Below are 25,928 nucleotides of genomic sequence, written 5' to 3'. Positions count from 1 at the left end.
CCAATCCAACATCTCTTGAAACGAAGTGGATTGCCCTTTCACGTCGAGTCGTTGCCACTCTCCCGAGAAGCGACCCCAAACGACGCGAAGAAGGAAATTGGGGGCGGCGCCATGACCTTGGATGACGAGAAGTCGGTGTACGTCGGTGGCCTCCCTTACGAATGTACTCAGGAAGACCTTCGTCGTGCCTTCGACCTTTACGGCGCCATCGTCGACGTCAAAGTCTGTCTTCTTGCCTCCTTTTTTCTATTTAAATTTTATTCTTTGGTTATTTCGATTGGACGATGGGTGATGGCTCGGATTTTTAGGGTTTGAATTAACTGTTAGATCTACTAAATCTGCATCTAGAATAATCTGTAGAGCTGAAAATAAGAATGGAGAAGTTGGTGGTAGCAAATACGAGTGAGGAATTATTCGATGTGTGAAGTAAGCGATGCCCATACCGTTTCATCAGGGTGAAGGGTTGTGTTGATAATGCGAGATTGATTCAAGAACCAATCTTATTTACACGTCTGGATCTATTGCTGGGATGTAACTACAGATTAGTAGACCCAGAAATTTGTGCCATGTTCGATAATGCGAACTAACTAAAGATTCTAGACTGTCTTTTTAAGGAAATTTTTGTTCAAAAACTAAGCTTTTCAGTTTCCAGGTTCTTTTCTGGACATAGTAATCCCTAATGTTATTTTGCTTGCAGCAAGCTTATGTAACCAAAAATTGAATTTGTTCAAGGATGTAATTTTCTGATTCCTGAGTACACATACACAATCTCTAGCAAAGTTAGTGATACTTTATGGTTTGCAATAATGCAAATGGTATCAGAATATGAGTTTGGGTCTTTTAACTAGTTCGTTGATAATATTGTCGTTTGGAAGATATGCATACAGTCCTTAAGTTATAAAACCACCATAGGTCTATCATAAATGAAACTGTCTTTGTCTCTGATCTCATCAGTGAACACAGACATTTAATTCTAACAGTGCAAGTGTTAACAGCTATCTACCAGCAACATTTACATATCTTCTATGGATATTACCTACCTCATTGCTATGTCAATGGAAAAATTTGCAGCATGTACATATCTGCTGCATCGAAACCTTTTAGTTCCACTTTGCATTTTGGGACCTTTACTTTGCAATGTTTCATCCTCTAGTTTGTACATATCTACTGCTATATGTTTGTTGCAGGACACAGATTTCACTGTCTTGTGGGTAATTTGGCAGCCATGTTGATTTGATCCTATTCCTTCCTCTATTTCTCTTAGCACACAACACAAAGGATTTGATGATGACATTCTATCATTTACTTAGGATTTTCTGTATATTGTTATCCGTCAGAGTGATGTGGTTGTTAAAAAAGCTTACCTACAGGTCTACACCACCTTTGGTTCCAGAGTTCGCTTTGCTTTGAATTTTAGGTCTTCGCTGCAAGCTCAGTTTTTCTTTCTGGATCCTACTTAATTTATAGGAGTTGTTTCCCTGAAACTGATAATGAGTTGACTAAAATCTGGTTAGTATGGGAAAGTAATCTTATTCATATCACATTTGACTTGTAAACTACCACAACTACACTGATAAAGTCAAATAGCAATTCATACCAGATCCAACCTATGAGTACCAGAGAGAGTTATGGTTATATATAAAAGTTCTTGTATGTTTAAAGTCTTCAAATTCATCATAAATTTTCCCCTGAAGCTCTTTAGGACAATATTTAAGCATCAATGAACTATTTGAATGTATCTAATGGATATTTTATTCGATGTGATTATACAATTGCAGATAATCAATGATCGACAAGTTGGAGGAAAATGTTATGGGTTTGTTACATTTAGAAATCCTAGGTCAGCTGTTGATGCTATCATGGACATGAATGGCAGGGTATGTGTCCTTTTTTTTTTCAAATTATTAATCAAATTATTTTCCCCCCACATATCCGTAGTTTGTTTCTATGCACTTGGAAGTAATTGCTGTTTGTTGTTAAAATGTAACTAGAAAATTGGAGGAAGACCTGTAAGAGTAAATGAAGTTCACACAAGAGGTGGAAGGCCAAATTTTCATCGAGAAAATTTCCATCGAGATGGAGATGATGATTGGGATAGGGGTAGGGAAAGGGAAAGAGAAAGGGATCATTTACATGACAGAAATCATTATCTAGATAGAAATTCTGAGCGATCTCAAGATAATAACAGGGATAGAGAAAGAGAGTCAGATTTTGAGCGTGGGCGTGACTTCATTCGAGCAAGAGAGCATCTTGTGGATCAAGAGAGAGATCGAGAGGATGAGGATCATGAGCGTCGAGGAGACCGTGATAGAGATTGGGAAAGGGATCATAATATGGATTGGGACCGTGATAGAGACTTGGACAAACCTAAAGATCCTGATGGAGGCAAGCTAATGGATAAGGAGCAACAATCAAGACAAAGACACGGGTATTCTATGACACTATCTTGTTCATGTTAATTGCTTAAGTAAGTTATCATAACATTTAATCAGTTGTTTGCTTGGTATCTAGTATAGCAATTTTGTTGTGGTGAGATCCAAATGTTGTGTGGTTGTTTCAATCTAATGTTCGGCTTCCTAACATGAATTTTCTACACTAATTTTTTTTTTGAGGTTGATTGCATGGTTTTAGATCATTGTGCTATAACCTGTCATAATTAATGGACCGAATAATGCACACTTCTGAAATATAATGTTCAAAATGTTAATTGAGATAAAAAGAATTCATATACTTTATTGAAGAGTGAAGGGGAGCCTTGGCGCAACGGTAATGTTGTTGCCATGTGACCAAAAGGTCACGCGTTCGAATCCTGGAAACAGCCTCTTGCAAAAAGCAGGGTAAAGCTGCGTACAATGAATCCTTCCCCGAGACCCGCATGGCGGGAGCTTCGTGCACCGGGCTGTCTTTTTTTTTTTTAATACTTTATTGAAGAGTGGACCATATTTATATACAAATTAGGAATCTAATATTTGAAAACTATAATTAAGTATAATTAGGCTAATTGACAATTTGCCTAATTGACCGATATATTACCTAGATAATATGGTAGCTAATATATATATTATACCCAACTTGTTATAAAGATAATCGGCTTGACACTCATTTAAAACTTTTGTGAAGATGTCCCTGATTTGTTCCTCAGTCTTTACATAGAAATCAAGTTTTATTGAATTTTCTAAAATATGCTTAGTTCGCTCATGAAACACAGGGTTCAACGCAATATGAAGAGCAACTTGGTTTAAGTCCTACTTCTCAAGAGTTGTTATATTCACATTTTCTCACACATAGGCTGTGCCTTATATTTTGACTCTGCACTTGATCGTGACACAATGTTTTGTTTCTTACTTTTCCATAAGACTAAATTTCCTCCCAAATCCTGAAATAGATTTTCTATCCATTTTGGAACTTGCCTAATCTGCCTCCGAAAAACATTGAATATGATCGTGCCCATGAATTTTATATACGATACCTTGTCTGGATGTTCCATTCAAGTAACATAAAATTTGCTCTAACGTTGAACGTTAACCGAATATGCAACATCTGGACGAGTTATGGTAAGGCAAATCAACTTCCTAACCAACCTTCGATATCTCTCAGGATGTTCAATGGTTCCCCATCTCCTATGAGGTGCATGTCATTGGAGCACTGCAAGGCTTTGTACCCAATTTCCATGTCTTAATTAGTAAGTCAAGGGCATATTTTCTCTGAGATAAAAATATACCTTTTTTACTCCTTGTAACCTCAACACCTAAGAAATACTTTAGCACTCCTAAGTCTTTCGTATGAAATTGAGTATGAATGCAAGATTTAAGAGATGAGATTCTCGTAGTATCACTTTCGGTGATAACAATATCATCCACATACACAACTAATAGAATGATACCTGCTACTAACTGCTTGTAGAACATAGAATAGTCAGACTTGCTTTTCATCATACCAAAATTTTCGATAGCTTGACTAAATTTTCCAAACCAAGCACGAAGACTCTGTTTCAAATCATACAAAGCTTTTCGGAGACGACAAACTCACCCTGACTCCCTGAGCAAGAAAACTAGAAGGTTGCTCCATATACACCTCTTGAAGATTACCATGAAGAAAAGTATTCTTGATATCAAATTGATGTAAAGGCCAATTATGAGTAGCGGCCATTGAAATAAACTATCGAACATATGTCAACTTTGCAATAGGAGAAAAAATGTCAGAATAATCCACACCATAGGTATGAGCATAGCCTTTAGCAACAAGACATGTTTTTATCTAGCAACTAATCCATCTGGGTTGACTTTAACTGGGAATATCCATTTGCATCCAATAGCTCGTTTCCCTTAAGGTAGATCGACCAAGTCCCAAGTGTCATTGTCATCTAAAGCATTCATCTTCTCTATCATTTCATCTTTCCAACTAGGATGAGATATAACCTGACGGATAATTTTAGAAATAGAGATAGAGTCAAGTGAAGCAATAAAAGAACAAGAGGAAGATGACAAACCATTATATGAAACAAAAGAAGTAGGATAAGTACACTGGCGTTTACCTTTGCATAATGCAATAGGAAGACCATTGCTCGGGACTGGATTTGATGATGAAGTAGTAGTAATATGTGCAGGACATGAATCAAGAGGCTGACGCTTGGAGTAGACTTGAATAATAGGAGGCTTGACAGGGCCGGTTCCGGGATAGGTGCGGAGCATGTGATAGAATACATCAACAAATCATCATCCTCCCTTTGGTGAGTCGGAATATGTGAGGATGGGAAATAAGATGTATCTTTCATGAAAGTGACATCAATTGAGACAAGATATTTGTTAATATTGGATAATAACACCTATAACCTTTCAGAAAACGAGAATAACCAAGGAAGATACACTTAAAGACTTGGGATCTAATTTAGTAATATGCATACGAGCATCTCGAACAAAACAAGTGCTACCAAATATCCTAGCGTTAATTGGAAATAATGACTTATTGGGAAAAAGAATTTTGTAAGGGATCTCATCATGAGGATGACATGTGGTTAATGAGAAAACATGCGGTTAATGAGAAAATATACGGTAGAAACTACATCAGCCCAAAAAAAAGTTTGGGAACATTCATTTGAAATAAAAGGGCTCGTGAAATTTTAATAAGATGTCTATTTTTACGTTTAGCCACATCATTTTAGGATGGAGGATCAACACGAGATTTCATGAAGCATGCCATTCTGACCCATATAAGATTGGAATGAACTAGACGCATATTCCTTGGCATTATCACTTTACAAAATGCGGATGAGTTTTAATCTAGCACAAAAGACACACAACAGAGAAAATAATTCAGAACAATTTTTCATTAAATATAATCAAGTTACATAGAATAATCATCCACAAAAGCAACAAAATACCTAAAATCAGGTTTGGACAAAATAGGATAAGGCCCCAAATATCAGAATGAACTAATTCAGAAGAAATAGTAGCATGTTTATTTACTCTAGGACTTGAACTAAGATGGTCATGTTTTGCGACATGGCTCACAATCTAATAAAGACACTTTACCATATTGTGGACAAAACTTTTTGAGCAAAGGAAGAGATGGATGTCCCAACCTACAATCATCCTCAAAGGAAGAACACTCGAGCAAGCAAAAGAATTTGGGAGCGGTGTGTCAAGGATGTAGAGGCCTCTAGACTCATGTCCTTTACCAATAATCTTCTTCGTTAAAAGATCCTGAAATAAGCAATGATCAAGGAAAATAAGATGCAACAGTTAGATGAAATGCAAGTCGATTATTTTTGTAACTAGTTGAGTGTGATTAATATCTATGCTCCAACTTGAGGGGAAGTATTATATATCTATCTATCTAGATAAAAGATATTTAAATTAGGTAAATGTAAGACAGAGGACAGAGGAAGCAAAGGTGTTGGATTGATTGGTCCATATAGGGCTGTAAACCAGCCAAGCTGAGCCGAACAATAAGAGGCTCAAACTTGGGCACAGCTCGTTATCCCTAAGCTCGAGCTCGGCTCGAGTTCAATTCGAGCTTTAGTTCTTAAGCTCAAGTTCGACTCGTAATAAAATTAAATAGTTTTCGGCTCAAGCGTGGCTCGAAAAAAACCCGTTTAAAAAATTAAACAAGTTTAGTTCGAACCCCTTTAAGATAATTAACTATAATAATTAATAATATATTATTATATTTATTATTTATGTGATATTTAATAATAATAATAATAATAATAAACATGTTCGCGAGCTTCTTAACGAACACATTCGCGAGCCTCTAACGAACACGTTCGTGAGCCTCTAAACGAATAGGTTCACGAGCTCATGAGCCAAATACTGTTAAGCTCGAGCTGGGCTCGAAAATGTTTTCGAGCTCAAAATCAAGTTCGAGCTCTGCTCGTTAACTTAATTGAACAAACTCGAATGATTTTTTTTTTCAAATGACCTGAATAGTTCGCGAGCGGCTTGGCTCATTTACACCCCTAGTTCCATATCCATGAACACAAGATACAGACGCTAAAGTAATGGTAGGATTATTTGCTTTGGACTAAAAAGTAGAAAAAATATTAGAATTATTTGTCATATGATCCGTGGCATCAGAATGATCCATTTGGAGGATGAGAAAACAAAACATGCATTGTATTTACTTGAATCAACAATAGGAGTGACAGAGGAAGATGCAGACTTAAGTGATTCATGATATTGTGAGAACTTGGCAAATTCTTGAACCAATTTATCGGAGACATCATTAGTGGATGCAAATGGGCAAAGTGTTTTTGTTTTGTATTGAAGCTTTCTACACTCAAATTTTGTATGACCCTGCTAATGACAGTAATTGCACACAATACCGCTAGAATTTGAGTTTGAAAGTTTAGGGAACCTCCTCCTTTATTTCTATTGTGACTAGTCGATCTTCCATGCTCATAATTAATATTGCGAGTTACTAAAGCACTACTAAGCGGAAGAAGCATAGTACTTTCTGTACGAAGAATGCGACTAAATACTAATTGTAGAGAGAAATCTCAAAACTAGAGAGAACTTGTGACTTAAAGTCAAGAGAGCAAGGAAGCTCATGATAGCCATCCACTCTTGTTGTCATTATTGAACCTTCGCATCAGGGTTAATGGGCAACAACATATTAAGCTCTTCATGTCTTCTTGAATGCCATAAAATAGTTGATCAGAGGCTGATCTTGTTTTTCCATGCGGTAAAATACTTTGCAAATCTCGTATACGCGAGAGAGATTCCCAGTAGAGAAATTCCAAGTAATCCATTAGTTCTTTAACATATTCATAGTGGTTGATCAAACCAATTGCCTCATTATCAATACAATTTTGAATTTGAAAGAATAAGCCAGCATCCTTTCTAAGTCATGTCTACTTCGAATCATCTCGAGGATGGTCATTAGTTAAATGACTATCTTTGTCAATATTTCGTAGGTAAAGACAAACAGTTATACTCCAATCCAAATAGTTTGAACCATTTAGCTTATAGTTTGTGATTTTAGACATCACAAGCACATCTATCATAATAGAAGGCTTATTTTTAGCCATAAGATTTTATTCCAAAGGAAATCATAAGAGAGATGAAGGTGTAGGGATCTATTGTGAAAAACAAACTAAAAATGCAGCGGAAATCGATCCCTCCAGTGATCCATGCGAATGCAGAACTATTCTTGCAACTACTTTAGCGAATATGATTGTTATCTTTGATGCGTGAACAATCCTTAGAAGACTGTTAGTCTGATTGATCTAAGTGCAGTTAGAATGTTCGCGCCTCTACGATATCCACACGAGCACGTTCTTCGTTCGTCTCACGACCTTAGAAATTTGGAGAGCCTCACATACTCTCTTGTCAACAAGTTGGAAAGTGTGAATCACATACCCTTTCATTTGAAATTGGTATCAACTTGATATCTTATATGACTTGTGAGAATAAGTCATCAATTGACCTACATACTAGTTTCAACGTACTAATATTGTACTTGTATATTAAGACTTGATTATAAATAATTAAAAATAGTGTTATATATATATATATATATATATATATATATCGGCAGTTCCCCACAATCAATTCAACTAATTAATATGTTATATATTAGAACCTATTATTCTAGGACACTATATTTACGCAGCTAGCACAAACATGTAGTAAATATAGCAAACAAAACATTGCCTATTATAAATATGATACACTATGTCTTAACTCAATCAACTTATGATTGACTCTCAGGGCTGACATTGTTAGAAGGGAAGAAGAATTTTCTATTTTCTATTGAGAAGGAGACCAAGATGCAGTGGCAGCTTGAAGAGGAGAGTAGCAGCGGCTGTTTTTCTCTCGTGTTAGTGTTGGAGGCGACGATGTGAGGCAGCAGCAAAGGAAGACTTTGAAAAGCAAATGAAAGGTAGAAATTGAGAGATTGCTAGAAAACTATTGAGGAAATTATTAAGGATTGGAATGCTGACCTACAAGAGCGCACTACAAAATTCCAAAAGCAGGCGACAACAATAGCTGAATGGGATATGAGGATTAATGAGAGCTTGAATTAATTGAGACACTTCAGCAGGAGTTTGGCAAAGCTCGGGAGAGCATGGAAAGCGAGAGGTGAACAACGACAGAAGAGGTAGGTGTTGCCCGCTTCGAGGCAGTGATTAAAGGATCGACCTTGATGATGAAGCCTTGTGCATTCCAAGCAGAGATGCAGAGGAAGGAAGAGCAGCAACTAGGCAGAGGATGCCGAAGCGTGGTTGGAGGCAGTGAGAGGCGTGGCCATGGGCCACGAGCTCGTCGGATCAGTTCGCTTTAAGAGTTGCTATAGTGTGTGTGAGTTATCTTTTAGGGTTTCCCTCTCTTGGCCACATTTTGTATTCGTCCTCCTTGTCGATGGATCTAATGGACGCTGATGCTAGGGGGAGTCAGTGTGGGGCGATGTTGTATGCAGACATGGTGTAGCACGCAAACCCCTGTATGCGGAGGTTGTGACGGTGGAGAGAAAAGCACAAGAGGGCAGTAATGACGTGGTTGCGGCGGAGGAGAGAAAAGAAAAAGAGGGCAGTAGCGATGGACCTTAATTTCAAATTCTAATGCAGTGATACCATGTTAGTTGGGATAAAAAGAATTCATACAATATTGAAGAGTGAATCATATTTATATACAAACTATGAATCTATATTAGGAAACTATAATTAGGTATAATTAGGCTAATTGACAATTTTCCTAATTAACCGATATATTATCACACACACACAGACTGAGAATGCTAAGATTGATTTATGGGAGTAAAAAAAAAACACACGACTAGTTGGGAGCACTTAAGTATATGTCTATTAGTGAGAACGCTAAGATTGATTTATAGGAGTAAAAAAAATAAACATACGATTAGTTGGGAGCACTTAAGTATATGTCTATTACTCTATTAGATAATATAATGATAGAAAATAGATTAAGCTAGTATGAACATTGTCAAAAGATAAGCATCAGATAATATAGTTATATAAGTTGAATTGATTAGAGTTGAGGGGTAAGAATAGAGGTAGATGAAAAAAATCTATGTGACCTAAGTATAATTTAAATTTCATTTTGTGCCAATTAGCATATGCAATATGTATCAGTATTCCGTGCACTAGCATGGGCAAAAATTATGTTCCACTAAACTCTCACATATCAATTGTTTTGCCTATGTATTGCTCGTGTTGGGAAGTATAAACTTTGGTTTCAGTTCTTATTGAGTGAAATGACCTTAAACCCTATGAAATTTGATTTAAGTTATTTAAATGTGAATTAAACCTACTTTAGAGGCAATTTCAAATAATTACTAGTTAATTTGGGTTGATTAGAGTCTTATGCATGACAATAATTATATAATATAAACGATGTAATTTAATACGCAATTACATATATAAAGATTCCATGAAGTAATCATATGGGAGTTAATCTCAACAAAATAATTCTTCATAATACTCTTAATCTTTCTATGGTTACAACACAATACGGTGATGCACTATAGCAGATGCTAATTGCTGTTCCAGTTATGCTAACTAGTTCAACATCGTATTGCCAACATCATATTGCCAACTGAGGTATCTTAACTGGCATATGGATTAAATAATTCAAATTCCATTGTTTTGGCGGCATATTTAAACCAAGTCATGAAAATTATGATGGTTATCGAGCTCAAATGCTACTAGAACCTATGCTCCTATCCAATACAAGACATACGTTCTAGTAGTAGACTCCTAGTAATAAGTCATCAGTGGACATATTCTTACTGATAAGATATGCTATAAAGTGAGATGTTTGTTATATTTTTTAAAATTGCTTCTATTAATTTTTAATTCAATTTGGTATGAAAATTTTATATTCTTATTCTTGGACTTAAAGAAACCAAATAAGAGTAGATCAAAAGGATGGAGCTAATTCAAACCGATGATGGCGTGCCTGAACCATGCTGACCCATGGTGAGTGTTGACATGGCCCTAGACTGAGAGAATACTATTTCATCTGATACTGTAACTGACATTGGTATCCAAATTTAAGCCATTGATTCAAAACTTGGACATTACCAGTGGTGTAACCTTATAAAGAGTTTAGTACGGGGAGAAGATTCATTTATTTGACCGTTAAATAGTTGAAACTAATACACAATGATGACTATGATGTTTAGGACATATATCTTTTTTAATTGATCTTTATTTTAGATATTTACTTTGCATTTCATAGTTCTTAATTTCTATTGTTATATTATTTTTTTAAACTTTAAATATTAGCGTCTTCATGTTTTGCTCTATTGAGATCAAACTAGTGGACCTAGTCAAATGAAAAAAAGGGGCAAATAGTTATGTTCAAATTGAAAAAAAACATGGCAAATGTTGTCTCTTGGCTCAGGAAAATGACTCATTTCACGAGGAAAAGTAGATGGCAATTTGAAATACATTGATGGTAAAAGGCTTCCCAAAATAACTTCCTTTTGAGAAAGGAATGTTCAAACAACAACAACCAAGCCTTATTCCACTAGGTGGGGTCGGCTATCTGGATCCTTTTACACTATTGGGCTCTATCTCCAATTATACCATCATTTATATTTAAATAAAGCTTATCTTGGTTTATCGTAGCTAACCAAGTCTTTTTAGTCTTCTTCTTCGTTCGATATGTGTGTTTGTCATAGTTTTATATCGTCTAACTGAAGTATTTATTAGTCATTTAAGTATATGTCCGTACCATCTTAAACGTGTCTCTCGGAGTTTTTCCTCAATAGCTGCAACTCTAACTTTTTCTCTAATACTCTCATTTCTTATTCTGTCCATTCTTGTATGTACACACATCCACCTTAACATCCTCATCTCTGTAACTCTCATCTTCTGCTTATGTGCTCGAGTTATAACCAACATTCAGCTCTATATAACATAGCAGGTCTAACTACGGTTTTGTAGAATTTTCCTTTAAGTTTTAGAGGTACTTTACGGTTACATAAACCGTCGCTCTCTTCCACTTCAACCATCCTGCTTGTATTCTATGTAAGACATCTCTCTCAATCCCTCTATCATTTTGTAAAAATGATCCTAAATATCTAAACCTCTCGGCTCCGAGCAACTTGTCATCTCCTATCTTAACAATTGTCCCATTATATTTAATATTGCTAAACTTAAATTTCATATACTCTGTCTTTAGTCTACTAAGCCTAAAACCTTTTCCTTCTAGTGTTTCTCGTCAAGTTTCTAGTTTAGCATTTATTTCTTCACGTGTTTTATCTACCAAAATAATATCATCTACAAACAACATATACCACGGTACTGTTGCTTTAATATGTGCAGTGAGTTCGTCCATAATTAGTGTAAAAATATAGAGACTTAGAGCTGATCCTTAATGTAACTCTATCTTTATTGGAAATGCTTTAGTTACTCCGCCTGAAGTCTTTACTTTAGTCGTTACATCCTCGTACATATCCTTAATTAGTTCAATATATGTTACGCTAACACCTTTCTTTTCTAAAATTCTCCATATAATTTCTCTTGGACGCTATCATAAGCTTTTTCTAAGTTAATGAATACCATGTGTAGATCTCGTTTTTGCTCACGATATTTTTAATTAATTGTCTAAGAAAATGTATAGCTTTTATTGTCGACCTTCTAGGCACGAACCCAAATTGATTTTCGGTCACCGTGGTCACCTCCCTTAATCTTTTTTTATTATTTTTTCCTAAATTTTCATGGTATGACTCATTAGTTTAATACCCTTATAGTTTGCACAATTTTGTATGTCTCCCTTGTTCTTATATAAGGGAACTAGAGTATTTATCCTCCGTTGATCAGACATTTTTTCGTTTTCAATATCATGTTAAACAATTTTATAAGCCATTCAATCCCTTGTTTCCCTAGACATTTCCATACTTCTATCGGAATATCATCTGGTCCAATGATTTTTCCTTTGTGCATCCCATTTAAAGGTTGTTATATTTATAAAGTTTGAACTCTACGATAAAAATTTAAATTTCTATGCTCATTTGACATATTTAAATTACCTAAGTTGATCATCTAATCCTTAATTAAAAAGTTGATGAAAATACCTCTTCCATCTTGGTTTTTTAATTCTTCCTCGTTTACTAGTGTCATATTACATTCATTTTTAATACATTTTATTAGATTCACCGTATATTTCACCTAATGCTGGTACTCCTACCTTCTCCTTGAATATATTTTGTTTCCCATCCTTTAACTTCCACCACTTAATTTTAGGAGTCATATATATTTTCTTTCTATTGATTTTATGCTTGAGGCGTATATCCAACACTACTAACCTATGTTGGATAGTTAAGCTTTCTCCAAGGATGACCTTACAATCTTTACAGATCTTTTTATCCTTCTTCCTAACTATAAGAAAATCAATTTGCGATTTATTATTTGCACTTTTGAACGTGACTAATTATTCTTCTCTTTTCTAAAAAAACGTATTAGCTAATATAAGATCATATGTTATCGCAAAATCTAATATAGTTTCCTTTCTCATTTCTTGTTCCAAACCTATAACCCTCCTGGACCCTCTCATATTCCTTATTTTTTGACTTCGACATGCCTATTTAGATCACCTCCTATTAAAATCATTTCATTTGGCGGAATATTTTGTAATGTTTCATCTAAGTCGTCCTAAACCTTGATTTGGTAGTTTCATCTAATTCTACTTGCGGTGCATATACGCTAATTATGTTCATAGTTTCTTTCGCCACTATTATCTTAAGGATTATAATTCTATCCCCTTTTTTTAACTACTCCTACAATCTCATCCTTTAACGGATTATCTACAACAATACCGCTCGATTTCTTGCTTTACTCTTTACTGAGTACTATAACTTAAAACCTGAGTTCTATATCAGTTTTGCCTTCTCGCCTACCTATTTTGTCTTTTATACACACAAAATACTAATTCTTCTCCTAATCGTCGTATCTACTACTTTCATTGATTTATCAGTGAGAGTTTTTATGTTCTATGTTCCAAATCTTAGATTATTAGTTTTCCTATCATATTGGATTTTATCCAACCTATGGTGTGAGAATTCTTGTCTATTTAACACTATATCCATGTTCTCATGGAGATGTTGCGGTCCTTGCTTTCAACGCTGGCTGACAACCTAATACAACCCTCTTCTTTTATCCGGGCTTGGGACCGGCTATGACTAAGTCATCAAGGCGGAGTTTCAGGAAGGAATGTTACTTTTGCAATTTTAATCTATCTTTTAAGTTTTGATTAAAATATTTTGAACTGACCAGATTCTTCTGTGCTAGACAAATGAACATGTAGAATTATTTTTCTTGAAAATATTTTTTGGTGAAGCAAATGGAGCCTTTTGTTCTGTTTATTTGCTCGAAGCTTATTTCTCATGAGCTTAAAGTATTATACTAACGTCGTCAGTTAATTTCTTCTTTTCTAATCCTTTTAAGTTAATCAGTCCTTGTGCAAATTTGGTTAAGGCTACTACTACTTGGTAGTAATGATTAATGTATCAGGGTTTACTAATGGCAAGTTTGGAGCTGGACCTAGGCAGGAAGGAAAAATTTCCTTTTGCCAGTTGAACTGAGATCATATAGCTTTGAATGATACTGTCCAGGGATTACCACACATTAACTTTCAGGTGTATTTGTACACAGTGCAGAGACACTTAACCAGCACTGGTCCTAGGTTTATCCCAGTTTGTGACTTTATTAGTTGGATACCGTTTGATAATTTGCTTCATCTTGTTTCTCAATGTTGCAGCTTTGCTTTGTGTTTCATGTCAATATTTCAAGAGAACTCTGAAACAATTGATAACTTTATCTGCTCAATCTTAACAGTTCTGGAACAACTGATCATCAATCCCGAGATATATCCTCCCATTCTAGTGATGATTATCGCAACCAAGTGAGCCAAGAAGTAAGTTATTTTGTTTGTTGAGAGCCCTTATCAATAAGATCATCTTGATTTTTGTCAATCTTCTTGTTTCTTTTGAAACCATGTTATTATGTGTGACTAGGTGAAAGAACAGTTGGAGCTATCTGTTCAAAGACGAGAGGAGCTTGAAAATGAGGTGTTTCATTTTAATGCATTTAAGACTTCAAAGACATTTTTAAATACTTGATGAATTTCTGTTTTGAGCAAAGTATGACACTTTAACTGGATTCAGTTGTATGTTGATTTTAAATTGATAGCAAATGATATCTTAGGTATGCAAGCAATGAAGTTATTCTCTTGCCCTTTCAGTGCTTGCTTTCTCTTGACACTTTGTCACACCTTAATTGAGTCCTGTTCCCATAGCTACTAATGCTCACCAAGACAATGTGACAATTGTATTTGCACGTCCCTCATGCCAGTCAAGGGTTGTGCCACTTTAACATTAAACAACGCTTGTAATACATTCGTACTCAGCATTCACAGGATATAAAAACATCACATAAGTAATAAATGAAATAGTTGTAATTTAGTTGAAAGGAAACAACTAAATCTTCATCCACCTATGCATAGTCTAAAAGCAATAACATAAAGTACAAGAAATCTCATATTTGTTAAATAAAGTGCAAAAGATGAATAACAATAAATGATGAGAAAAACTCCATAAATCACATGAAAACTCCCAACTTCAAGCGGAATGATCTCTTAGAGCAACAAGTGTAGTAGTATGTGTAACAACTTGATTTGACACCCCTGCCACTCACCTCAAGTTTATCTAGTTGACTTGGAGGCTTGTATATGATGCCATTAAAATTGATAGGAGAGCCTCTCAAGAAGTTAGAGCAAAAGGGTAGCCAGATGTCAATGTGCCATAATGTACCGTGTCTATCCTTACTATAACCATGTAAGATCTCATTCATACATCACATATATCTCTATATTCAATGCAAGTGATTCATCAATGCCTTAAAGAAGGGATAGACACCATGTCGACTTAAGGGAATCTCTCCAGCACAAGGATGCTACTAAGTGATTCTCTAGTTACACATTATTGACCCTAACTATCACACACGACTGTTTATTGGCAGTTATTTAGGGCCCTACATGCCCTTGAAGTCATGTGACACCCTAGTTAAGCATCAACAACTTGAATGATCGTACATCCTATAATATTATTGAAGTTACGTGAACCCTAGTTAGGCATCAATGGCACAAACTGTTATGCACCCTGCCATCGATACCCAAAGGCACTCTAGTCATCAAGCTAAAAGCCTTCAAATGAATCTAAGGTGATAAAACCACTCATCTTATCCTAGCTTGCCTAATGTATTGTGTATAGCAAATAATAGATGCTTAGGCTAATATTCCAAATTTGAGAAGTTAAATCTCATGGCATGACATGTAATAATATATATCTTTAAGAATGCATCATCATTATTATAGAAACAACAGATAAACATATATCAGCTATTTAAAGAAGATACTCTTATCATGTGTCAACATAAACAATCAGCATACACACGATGTAAGCATTGCGCAATCATATCAAGAATCCAAGACTCACACACACATATACGAAGCAATTAATCAAGGGTCTTCATTGAGGTAGGGCTCAACTGACGAGAGCATCTATAATCCATTATGTCCAAAGGAAAGTTCTCAGTTGTGGGTTATGACCAAAAGGGATTAACCATAATGCTAATGATTTCTCCAAACTCTCTTTAGGTTTCCCTGCAAAAGTTCCCTTCTTTATTCATTTATACCACCCAATGTGCACAAGTACTTGTCAGATTCACCAACCAACACATACACCAATAAAACAAAATAAACACGAACACCCAACCACTTCACTTCAAGGTACTTATATAACACTACTCTCCTCTTTATATTTGCTTTTCCTATTATCCATGGATCTTATTCTTTTAAAATAGGGTTCTTTTTCTTTCATAAATTTTCTTTCTTTTTTATGATTACCAACTGTTTTTTGGTAGTTTTCACAACTATATAGATCGTACCTATTATAGAGATTGCCAATTGTTAATAAATAGAGTCCAAGGATGTTGTGATTGGCATAGAAATAAATCCCTGAAAGTTGGAGACAGGATTCATGTGAGAAAATATAAGTATCTGAGTTTTTTGCTTAAGCTTCTAAAGATAAAGGTACATGAATAGCCATTTGATCCCTATCAAAGCTTGCCTTGAATCCCATACAAACAAATGGGTGTAAACAAATGGAGAACCCTTTCACTAATATACGCTGGAATGGTTGTATGTCTAATATGCATAGGGATAGTAGGATAGATGCTAATGCTTTACTAGAATTATCTGCATATTATTTCAGTTTGTTGGAAACTAAATCCTTTTTCTCTAGTAGAAATGTAGAATGAAGTAACTTGACTAACCAGATTTCATACAATCCCTCTTCCTAGAGGGATCATCTAGTACATGGGGTACATTCATTCTCTATGAATCTACCAATCTTCCTTTGTGGATGTAATTACATTCATTCTCTATGAATCTATGAATCTATCAATCTTTCTTTATGGATGTAATGACATTCGTATTCTATGAATATATCAATCTTCCTTTAAAGGAACTGAATGGAATAAAGTTTCATGTTTTAAATTAGAGACATTATCAATTATAATCCCTAGCCTTCCAAGCTAACGATTTGGGTTAAATTCCTGCTACCCGCTGTGTTCTTCATTATGTCTTACAAATACATGCATAAGAATCACCATTAGTTAACAATGTAAAATAATTCACATATATAAACAATCTACAATATCTAAAGTGGTTATCACTTGCAAAAAGCAGTGGTCAATACTTGCAAGTTACAGATGTACAAAGGGTTTTAACTTAATTTTGTTCAATCTAAATAGGTTGAGATTAACAAACTAAGGTTTTTTAAACTGCACATGCATGCCGACCACATATGTGGGGCATAAACTTAAATGTGGTTACTTTCAAAATCCACTTAGGTGGTTGTATATAGGGGTGCAAATTCTGGTGTGTCCGAGTCCGGGTCGAGTTAAAGATCATTTACCAAAAAAAATCCCAACCTGAGCTTAAACTGAACCCAGAAAACCGAATAATCTGCTGAACCTAAAAAAAAATTCCCTTTAAATTTTCACTTTTATCTCAATATTTCATCATTGTTATACTAAATTTTGTTATTTATGTACATAAAACATCTTAATCTTCAAAATAAATTTTGATTTAACCCCCCCAAAAAATCCTAAATCATAAATTTAGGTCAACTTGGGTAACCCGGCCCGAAACTAAACTAACCCAAAAACCGCCAACCTGAACCTGAACCTGAACCCAAAAATTCCTAATCCGAACTTGATTTTTTTTGGGCCGGGTTGGCGGGTCAGGGTATTTTGACACCCCGAGTTGTATATGTTGGCCCAAGTGGAAGCTTTTTGAAACCATGGAGATGACTATTAAAAACGCTTAGCATGTTAGGAAATTTCCAATTTTATACTTAACAAATCAGTATGCAGACAATCTGTTTGCTTTTTGAAACAGACAAGCATTTCAAGATTTGTGAACCTGATAGTTGAACAAAACAAACATGGGGATGGTAATTCCCTTTGTAACTCAAACCCAAGGGATTCCTTACAAAAAATTTCTGTGATGATGAATTGTCGGCTTTATTAGTTCATTGTCTTTTGCAAAACCTACCAAATTAGGAATGCCGTACAGCCTTCTCTGATAGAAGACTTACCTCATGTTCCTTTAAGTGAATATTAATTTCATTCCAAGTTTAAGAGTCTGACTGGAAAGGCTAGTCTGTTGGTTGAATTCAGAATTGATCAACTCTCAGAATATATATTTGGGGTTGCTTTTCTTAGAAGAATCTAAGTCTGATTTGAAGGGCTAGTGTGTTGGTTTGGATTGTGAATCAACCAAAGTCAGACAATATACATTTTTCCTTAGAAGAATCTTAAGTTACTAGAAACATGTTAATGCATTAGACGTATTTCTTAATTATGATAAACAGATTGAATATTGAAGTTTGTCTCAGAATCCTTTAATTCGTTATTTTATGTTTTTTTCTACCTTTTATTTCAAGTTTGATTGAGAATGCTACCCTCTGTTCTGATGTAAGATTTGTTCAACAAGTGTGCATTTTTGTTAAGGGCAAGGTGGCATTTAGATGCTTCTAGCTTCTATTTTTTAATTGAATTATTCTATTGTGCAGTTACAGATGATTACCTGTGAATACACTAGTTCCTATTCTCCTTGGAAAATGATTTAAGCCTATTCTGTTTGATCAGATTACGATTATTGGAGATAAGGTTGAAGAGAAAAAGCTTGTTATTTCAGATCTACAAAAGAAATCTCAGGTGCTTTAGTTCTGATAACTTAGTGATGTCATGAAGCTGTCAATTTATCTTTTCCTAAATTTATATATTTATTTTTTGATTTACCAGTCGAATCTACTTTAAATTACTTGCCTAATCAATTTATTGCCTGATCAATACTCTTCCCAAGAACAGAAACTAGAGGATGCTGTGGCGGCTGCTAAGAAGCTCACTTCTCAGCGGCAGTCGATGCTAATAAAGGTAAATTTTTTTAATCCTATTGTCCATATTTGAAACTTCTCCACTTATTTTTTTGATTTAACAAATGGGAGAATCTTTTTATCACTTGATTCCAGCTGCAGAGTTGCTATCTTCGATCTCAAGACTTTGCTGACAGACTCAAGAGCTCTGAGCAGGAACTCCAGGCTAGTTTTTCTTGGATCACCATCTTTTCAAACTTTTCAAGAACAGAATTTTCGTCACGGACTTGAGCTTATTATAGATAAACAGAAATAGGAAATTATCAGAAAAATATTGGAAGTTTAGAAATTAATGAACTACAGATAAAAGAACAGCTTAGTCATCTCAATTGGTTAGTTGTTTTTACAAGTGGATAAAGGCATAAAGCCAGTAAAAGGTATGGAATCTTGTACATGCTAATTGGTATTCTCATGTTCATTCCACACTGTTAACAGAAGACTCTACTTGGAGTTGAAAAGTTCCAACTTCTACAGAGTAGGGAGTTAATAAATTCTAACTTCTAGATTTTCTGCTATTAACAGAATACCCCTGTCTACATGGAGTTAATAAGTTCTGTGTCCAGATTTTCTACCATTCATTACCCCCTGTTCACTTGGAAAGAAAGTAGGGAGGATAGAAAAGTTATTTTGAGGTAAAACAGATTTAAGGAATTTTGATTACTAATTACTTGGAGAGTAAGTAAACCGGAAGATCATAACATTTGACTTTCTTTCCAAAACTTTATTGTTTAAATTTTCTTACCCACCATAAATTGAAATGGTATGAGAAAAAACCAATATATAAAATTTAGAAGAGTCATCTACTAGAGTGGAAGCCTGGAAGGGGTAAGGGGGTGAAGGGCGATCAAAGAAAATATTAGTCAATATAATAAAAAAAATTAATTAATTTGAATATTCATTGGTGCTATTGCTTTGCATAGATCTCAATGGAGGGATAAGACACAGCTTCATGATGAAAATGATCTACCCTTATGGTTTTCCAGAGTTAATTCTTAGTGCTTGTCTGCTTTGGAATGCAAACATAGGTCTTGGCAACAAATGGATAGGTGTCACTTGGATTGGGAGGGGATTGCCTGAGTTTGTCTCTCCGAAAAACCACTAACTTTTGGTTGCCAAGATTGATTTCTTCAACTTTACTTTCGTCTTTTTCAATTGACGTCTAGCTCATTCACTGCTGCTGGCATCACAACAGGATTTTCGCCCGTCATGTGACTTTCTTCAGTTGATCACCAACTTGAGATCAGTGTCATTAATTTGATGACTTAGTTGAAAAACCAGATAAATCCATCAAATACTTACAATACCCAGCTTGAAGGTGAAAGTATAAGGCCACTTGTCATTGCCACATTTGTTGCTTTGCCCACCCATCCCAGTGGTGGCTTCATGTGCTTCTATCTCACCTTTCCTTTCCAAGAATTTGGTTTACTCACTGACTTTGGAACTGGTTTATTTGTATGAGGCCCTAGCAATATGGAGTTGAGGTAGCCAAACAGAGTTGTATAAGACATTGGAGATGACACGAGGGAGTTTGTTGAGATATGGAGTTGGCAAGTGCAGCAGGTGGGGAGGAAGGCAGATAGTGGTTGGGTAGATAGAGGGAGGAAGAAGAAAAGGATAAATTAGTTGTTTGATAATTTCCTTTTTTTTCCTTTCTTCCCAAGTAAACAACCTTTTGATCTTTTATTCCCTCTCTATTTCTTTATCCTATAAATTATTTCTTTGCTATCGTCTTTTTTCCTAGCAAACAGGTGTTTAGTCCTTGAAATACTTTCTGAATAAATGGAGATTCACTCTGTTGTGTGCTTCCACTCTTAATTACGACTTCTTCCTTCTGGCTACCCTTGACATTTCTGAAGCATATGCTTACTGAATAAATGAATAGGTTTGGACATGTGGTAGCAATGACAGGGTTGATGCCTGTGAAGTTGGGGTATTGGTGGGCATAATATAGAGGAGTTATCAATGTGCGGGTGATGACTTGGGTGGAGAATTGTAATATGGGTGGTCTGCTGATTATATTGCAGATATTGTAGCTATGTTTGGATCTCGACGGATGCTACTTTGGCTTAGTGGGAGCACGAGAAACAAGAGAGGCAAAGGTTTAGGCAACGAGAACTATTGAGATTAATTTTAAGTTCCTCCATATTATATTGACCATATCAAAGCATATACTGTTGGACCCCGTGGTTGTTTTGATATGATCAACCAAGTTAGGTGAAGTCCTGTTTGTTTTTTATCCTTGTGTCTAAGTGTGCAAGAGCTTAGTAGCGTAGGAAGTCGAGCAGAAGACGCAGTTAGCGAGAATGACGACACGGGAAGGGAGTCGACGGGCTCGGTACGTCCGAAGGACGAAAGAGCTGCGGAAGAGTACACCGGCGGACGAGAAGAACATGCGCCATGTTCGAGGGACGAGAAGCCGGAGCGGAAGCCTGCTCGAGGAGAAGGCCGGAAATTGGGTTCGGGTGAACCCTATTTCGGTTGGCCGCAATCACCCAAGGTATCGGGACTTTGAAAGCTAAAGTGAAGACAAAGAAGTGCTGGAAAAGCAGCTGGAGGTGCCCTCAACAACTGTTGAGGCGCCTCCACCCTCACCAGAGTGAGGGCGCCCTCAACAGCATTGAGGGCGCCCTCAAGGACATTGAGGGCGTCCTCAATTGGGTCAACATGGCCGTTTGCGCGCGGATAAAGTTTTATCCGCTTATCTACTTGGAGGCGCTCTCAACCCCTTTGGAGGCACCCTCAAGACTCGAGATAGGATTTCCAGGAGTTATATAAAGACCCCTGGAGCTAGGAAATTATTTAATCAACTCTGTATTCAATTCCTAGCAACATCTGAGCTTTCTTAGTATGTAAAAAGGCTTTTCCGCCTACAGTGAAGGAGACGTTTCTAGTAGAGCTGTTTAACTGCTTTGGATTAACAACCACCTAGGTTGTAACCAAGTCAAATCCCTGAGTCTTCTTTCTTTCCTTTCTGTTAATTTGTTTTTATTTTATTGTTGCTATTTTTAGAGTTGAAAGTACGAGGAGGGTAGTTCTTATTTTGCAGATAATTCACCCCTCCCCTCTTGCCGACCTCGCTGCACCAACAAGTGGTATCAGAGCCATACCGCCTCAGAAGGACTGACTGCCGATTGAAGCATTAAGATCAAGACGATGGTCGGTGCAAGTATTCATCCCCACGAAATTCAACGGAGACTTCGCAACATGGAAACACCGAATGAAGGTATTCTTCAAAACAAAATTTGATATTCTTTTAATTATGAAATACGATTTTGCAGCCCCTAAAGACGAGGAAGAATACAACTGGACAAAAAAGGAGCAAGTTGATTTCGTGGCCAACGGAAAGGCAGAATTCTATCTGCTCAGCGTCCTGCCACCCCAGGGGGTAGTCGGATCGAAAGTTACGACTCCGCCAAAGACCTCTGGGAAAAATTCCTGGAGCTCCACGAAAGTACCTCAGAAGCGAAGTTAGCAAGGCGCGACATTCTCCGGACTCAGCTTACAAATCTCCAGATGAACAATGGCGAAAAGGTAGCGCAACTCTAAACAAGAACTAAGGAGTTGATAACTTAACTAAGCAATCTCGGAGAAACGGTAACAAACCGAGACTTGATCCGGTATGCGCTCAACACCTTCCCAAGAACTCCGGAATGGACATCCTTAGTAGATGCATACTACATCTCTAAGGACTTTGAGGTAAGTACGTTAGAAAATTTATTCTCTACCTATGAACTCCACGAATCTCGAATTGCAGAACCTAATCAAATAGAGAAGTCAAATTTCAACGTTGCCCTACAAGCCGAGATGAACGATCCCGACTCCGAAGCATTGATCGATGAAACTGAAGCGGTGCTATTGGTAAGGAAGTTAAATAAGTTTATTAAGACTAATAAATTTAAATAGCAGTCGAGAAAGTATCAACGCAACAGAAGGACGGTCCGATGTTACAACTGCAACGAGAAAGGACACATCAAGGATGATCGCCCAAAATTGAAGAAAAGGGACAAGGAGAAGTCCCAGAGACCGACGTTCTCTAAACGCAAGAGTCTGAATGCTACATGAGATGAATCATCATCCTTCAAATTTGAAGTCGAAACTTTCTCGGGATTAGCACTGATGGCCAACCATTAAGAAGATGAGACCAACTCAGAAATGAGCATAGATGAAGGGGGAGGATCATCAAAAGAAGAAAGCTGCGATGAAGAGGGAGCATCAGAAATAGAGATAAGTCAGGTACGTGCGCTAACCCCTAAACAGTCTTTTCGCTTTATCAAAGTACTTACTAAAAACTTAGTCAAATCAGAAAAAGAAATTGCTGATTTGAAAATACTGTTAGATAATTTGAACTCAAAAAATAAAAAGTTAAAATTGGAAATTGAAAAATGATCATGCATGCTTAAATAAATTTCAAAAATCAAAATTAAAGTTTTAAACATCACCAAGGACAACTTAGAAAAGTTTCCAAAAATTATGTTCCAAAATCTTTTCTAGATTAATTTTTTTTTAAGTTAGCGTTTTCAGCAAGAAAAATTAAACAGTTAATTTCTTTATGAGGCTTTGTCTAAGAAAGTGGTTGTTGCTCCAATAACCAAGAAGGCCTAGTGCCTCGCCACTGCTTGGAAGTCAAAATATTGAAATAAAAATATTTAATTAACTTACTGATAAAGCATGAAAATAGAAATTAAACAATGCTTTAACAAGTTTTTTTTAGCATTTGTTGGAAATTTTTCAAAAAATACTTTGTTTAAATTGCCTAAAAAGTTGGAATTCTTTGTTAACTTAGAATTTATTTGAAAAATTCCTACCCCGATTTTTTGCTGTGATCAAGAGGGGAGAGATATGATCAAGTTTAGGGAGAGTTAATATAAAAAATGTTTTTTTTTGGAACTAGATAATATTTTTTAAATCTTTTGTTTACTTAGTGTTGCAAATTCTATTATTGCAATCATTATGCTTAAAATGTTAGTTTAGTAATTTATTTAAATTACTACTTTGTCTGGTTTTTTATCCTAACTTGAACTTGGGTTGATCCACATAAAAAAGGGGGAGATTGTTGGACCCCGTGGTTGTTTTGATGTGATCAACTAAGTTAGGTTAGGTCCTGTTTAATTTTGATCCGTGTCTAAGTGTGCAAGAGCTTAGGGGCGCAGGAAATCGAGCGGAAGACGCAACTAGCGAGAAGGACGGCACGGGAAAGGAGCCGACGGGCTCGGTGCGTCTGAAGGACGAAAGAGCTGCGGAAGAGTACACCGGTGGACGAGAAGAACGTGCGCAATGTTCGAGGGATGAGAAGCCAGAGCAGAAGGTCGGAAATTAGATTCGGGTGAATCCTATTTCGGTTGCCTGCAATCACCCAAGCTATCGGGACTTCGGAAGCTAAAGTGAAGTTAAAGAAGTGCTGGAAAAGCAGCTGGAGGCACCCTCAACAACTGTTGAGACGCCTCCGCCCTCACCAGAGTGAGGGCGCCCTCAATGCCCTTGAGGGCGTCCTCAACTGGATCAACATGGTCGTTTGCGCGCGGATAAAGTTTTATTCGCTTACTACTTGGAGGCGCCCTCAACCCCTTTGGAGGCACCCTCAAGACTCGAGATAGGATTTCCAAGAGCTATATAAAGACCCCTGGAGCTAGGAAATTATTTAATCAATTCTATATTCAATTCCTAACAACATCTGAGCTTTCTTAGTGTGTAAAAAGGCTTCTCCGCCTACAGTGAAGAGACGTTTCTAGTAGAGCTGTTCAACTGCTTTGGATTAACAACCACCTAGGTTGTAACCAAGTCAAATCCTGAGTCTTCTTTCTTTCCTTTCTGTTAGTTTGTTTTTATTTTATTGTTGCTATTTTTATAGTTGAAAGTACGAGGAGGGTAGTTCTTATTTTGCAGGCAATTCACCCCTCCCCTCTTGCCGGCCCCGCTGCACCAACATATATATACTAAAACTATTAGATAAAAAAAAACTTAGCACAAAATGGAATACTAAAACTATTAGATAAAAAAAACTTAGCACAAAATGGAAACTGAGGCCTCAGACACCCAGATCAACAGCAATGGTATTTATGAGCTTATGTATATACATGTAGTCACCAAGGATAAAGACAATTGAATGCCCCATAATGTTGGAGTCATAGTTTTTTCCTCGTTTTCTTTCACAACGTTGGATAAAATATTTCATGGATTAAGCCCGGAAGCATCGATGGCAAGAAAGCAAGGATTTAAATGCCCACAGTGCTGGTCACACTTTAATATTGTTCTATGCACTTGCATTCCAAGCTTTTGAATTTTCTCCATCCCGATTTTTAAACTTTTGGCTGCAAGTAAGTTTTCCCTAAGTTTGATGTACATAACCTGTGTTATTGCAGTCACTTGTTGATGCAGCAATCTCCGAAATCGATGTGGGTGAGGATGCCAATGCAAGAGATGGATCAGTTTACGCAAATGGGAAGGTGTGACATTCCCAACACGTGGGACAATTGTCCATCCTTTGGAAAGTAGGTAAGTTCTTTGTAAACTGTGGCACTGAATGTGGATTAGTTTTGCACTCTTTGTATTATTATATTTAGATCTGTGTTTTCTGCACTCTTTGTAACTAAATTGCAACTTGTGGTCAAAACAGCAGCTTCAACCTTGTCTTGTTATTATTTTCTCTCTTTATATCCATCCTGGAGAACCGCCTGCAAGGTTGTTGAATTCCACCCCATGGTATTGTTTGTTAAGTTTCATTTTTTTTCTCTCCCCATTTTCGATTGCATACCTGAATTATCTTTTGAGAAGTCAACGTACGACGGATAATTTTCTTTTCCAAATTAATTTTGGATTGTAATTTTATTTTGGTAGAAAGGGAGCCTGGCGTAATGATAAAATTGTTATAGTGTAACTTGGAAATAACAGGCTCAAGTCTCAAAAGTTTTTTACAAAGTGAAGTTAGGTTGTATGCAATAGACTCCTTGAGATTATGCGTTGGTGGG

The 25,928-nt window shown here is 36.3% G+C and overlaps 1 protein-coding gene across 1 annotated transcript; it reads left to right on the top strand.

Annotated features, from left to right (window-relative positions):
• Positions 1-22: 22 nt before the first annotated feature.
• LOC122005599 (glycine-rich RNA-binding protein RZ1B-like) lies at positions 23-25,601 on the top strand. The gene is made up of 9 exons (XM_042560695.1): positions 23-222; positions 1,779-1,877; positions 1,992-2,428; positions 14,300-14,378; positions 14,479-14,532; positions 18,677-18,745; positions 18,899-18,964; positions 19,060-19,128; positions 25,323-25,601. The coding sequence occupies exons 1-9, from the start codon at positions 112-114 to the stop codon at positions 25,410-25,412; spliced, it is 1,074 nt and encodes a 357-aa protein (XP_042416629.1). The 5' UTR covers positions 23-111; the 3' UTR covers positions 25,413-25,601.
• Positions 25,602-25,928: the final 327 nt, after the last annotated feature.

Source organism: Zingiber officinale, chromosome 7B (assembly GCF_018446385.1).
Source record: "Zingiber officinale cultivar Zhangliang chromosome 7B, Zo_v1.1, whole genome shotgun sequence".
In the NCBI taxonomy this organism is placed as follows: Eukaryota; Viridiplantae; Streptophyta; class Magnoliopsida; order Zingiberales; family Zingiberaceae; genus Zingiber; species Zingiber officinale.
The sequence above is the reverse complement of the archived record's forward strand: the minus strand, read 5'-3'. Positions and strand labels throughout refer to the sequence as shown.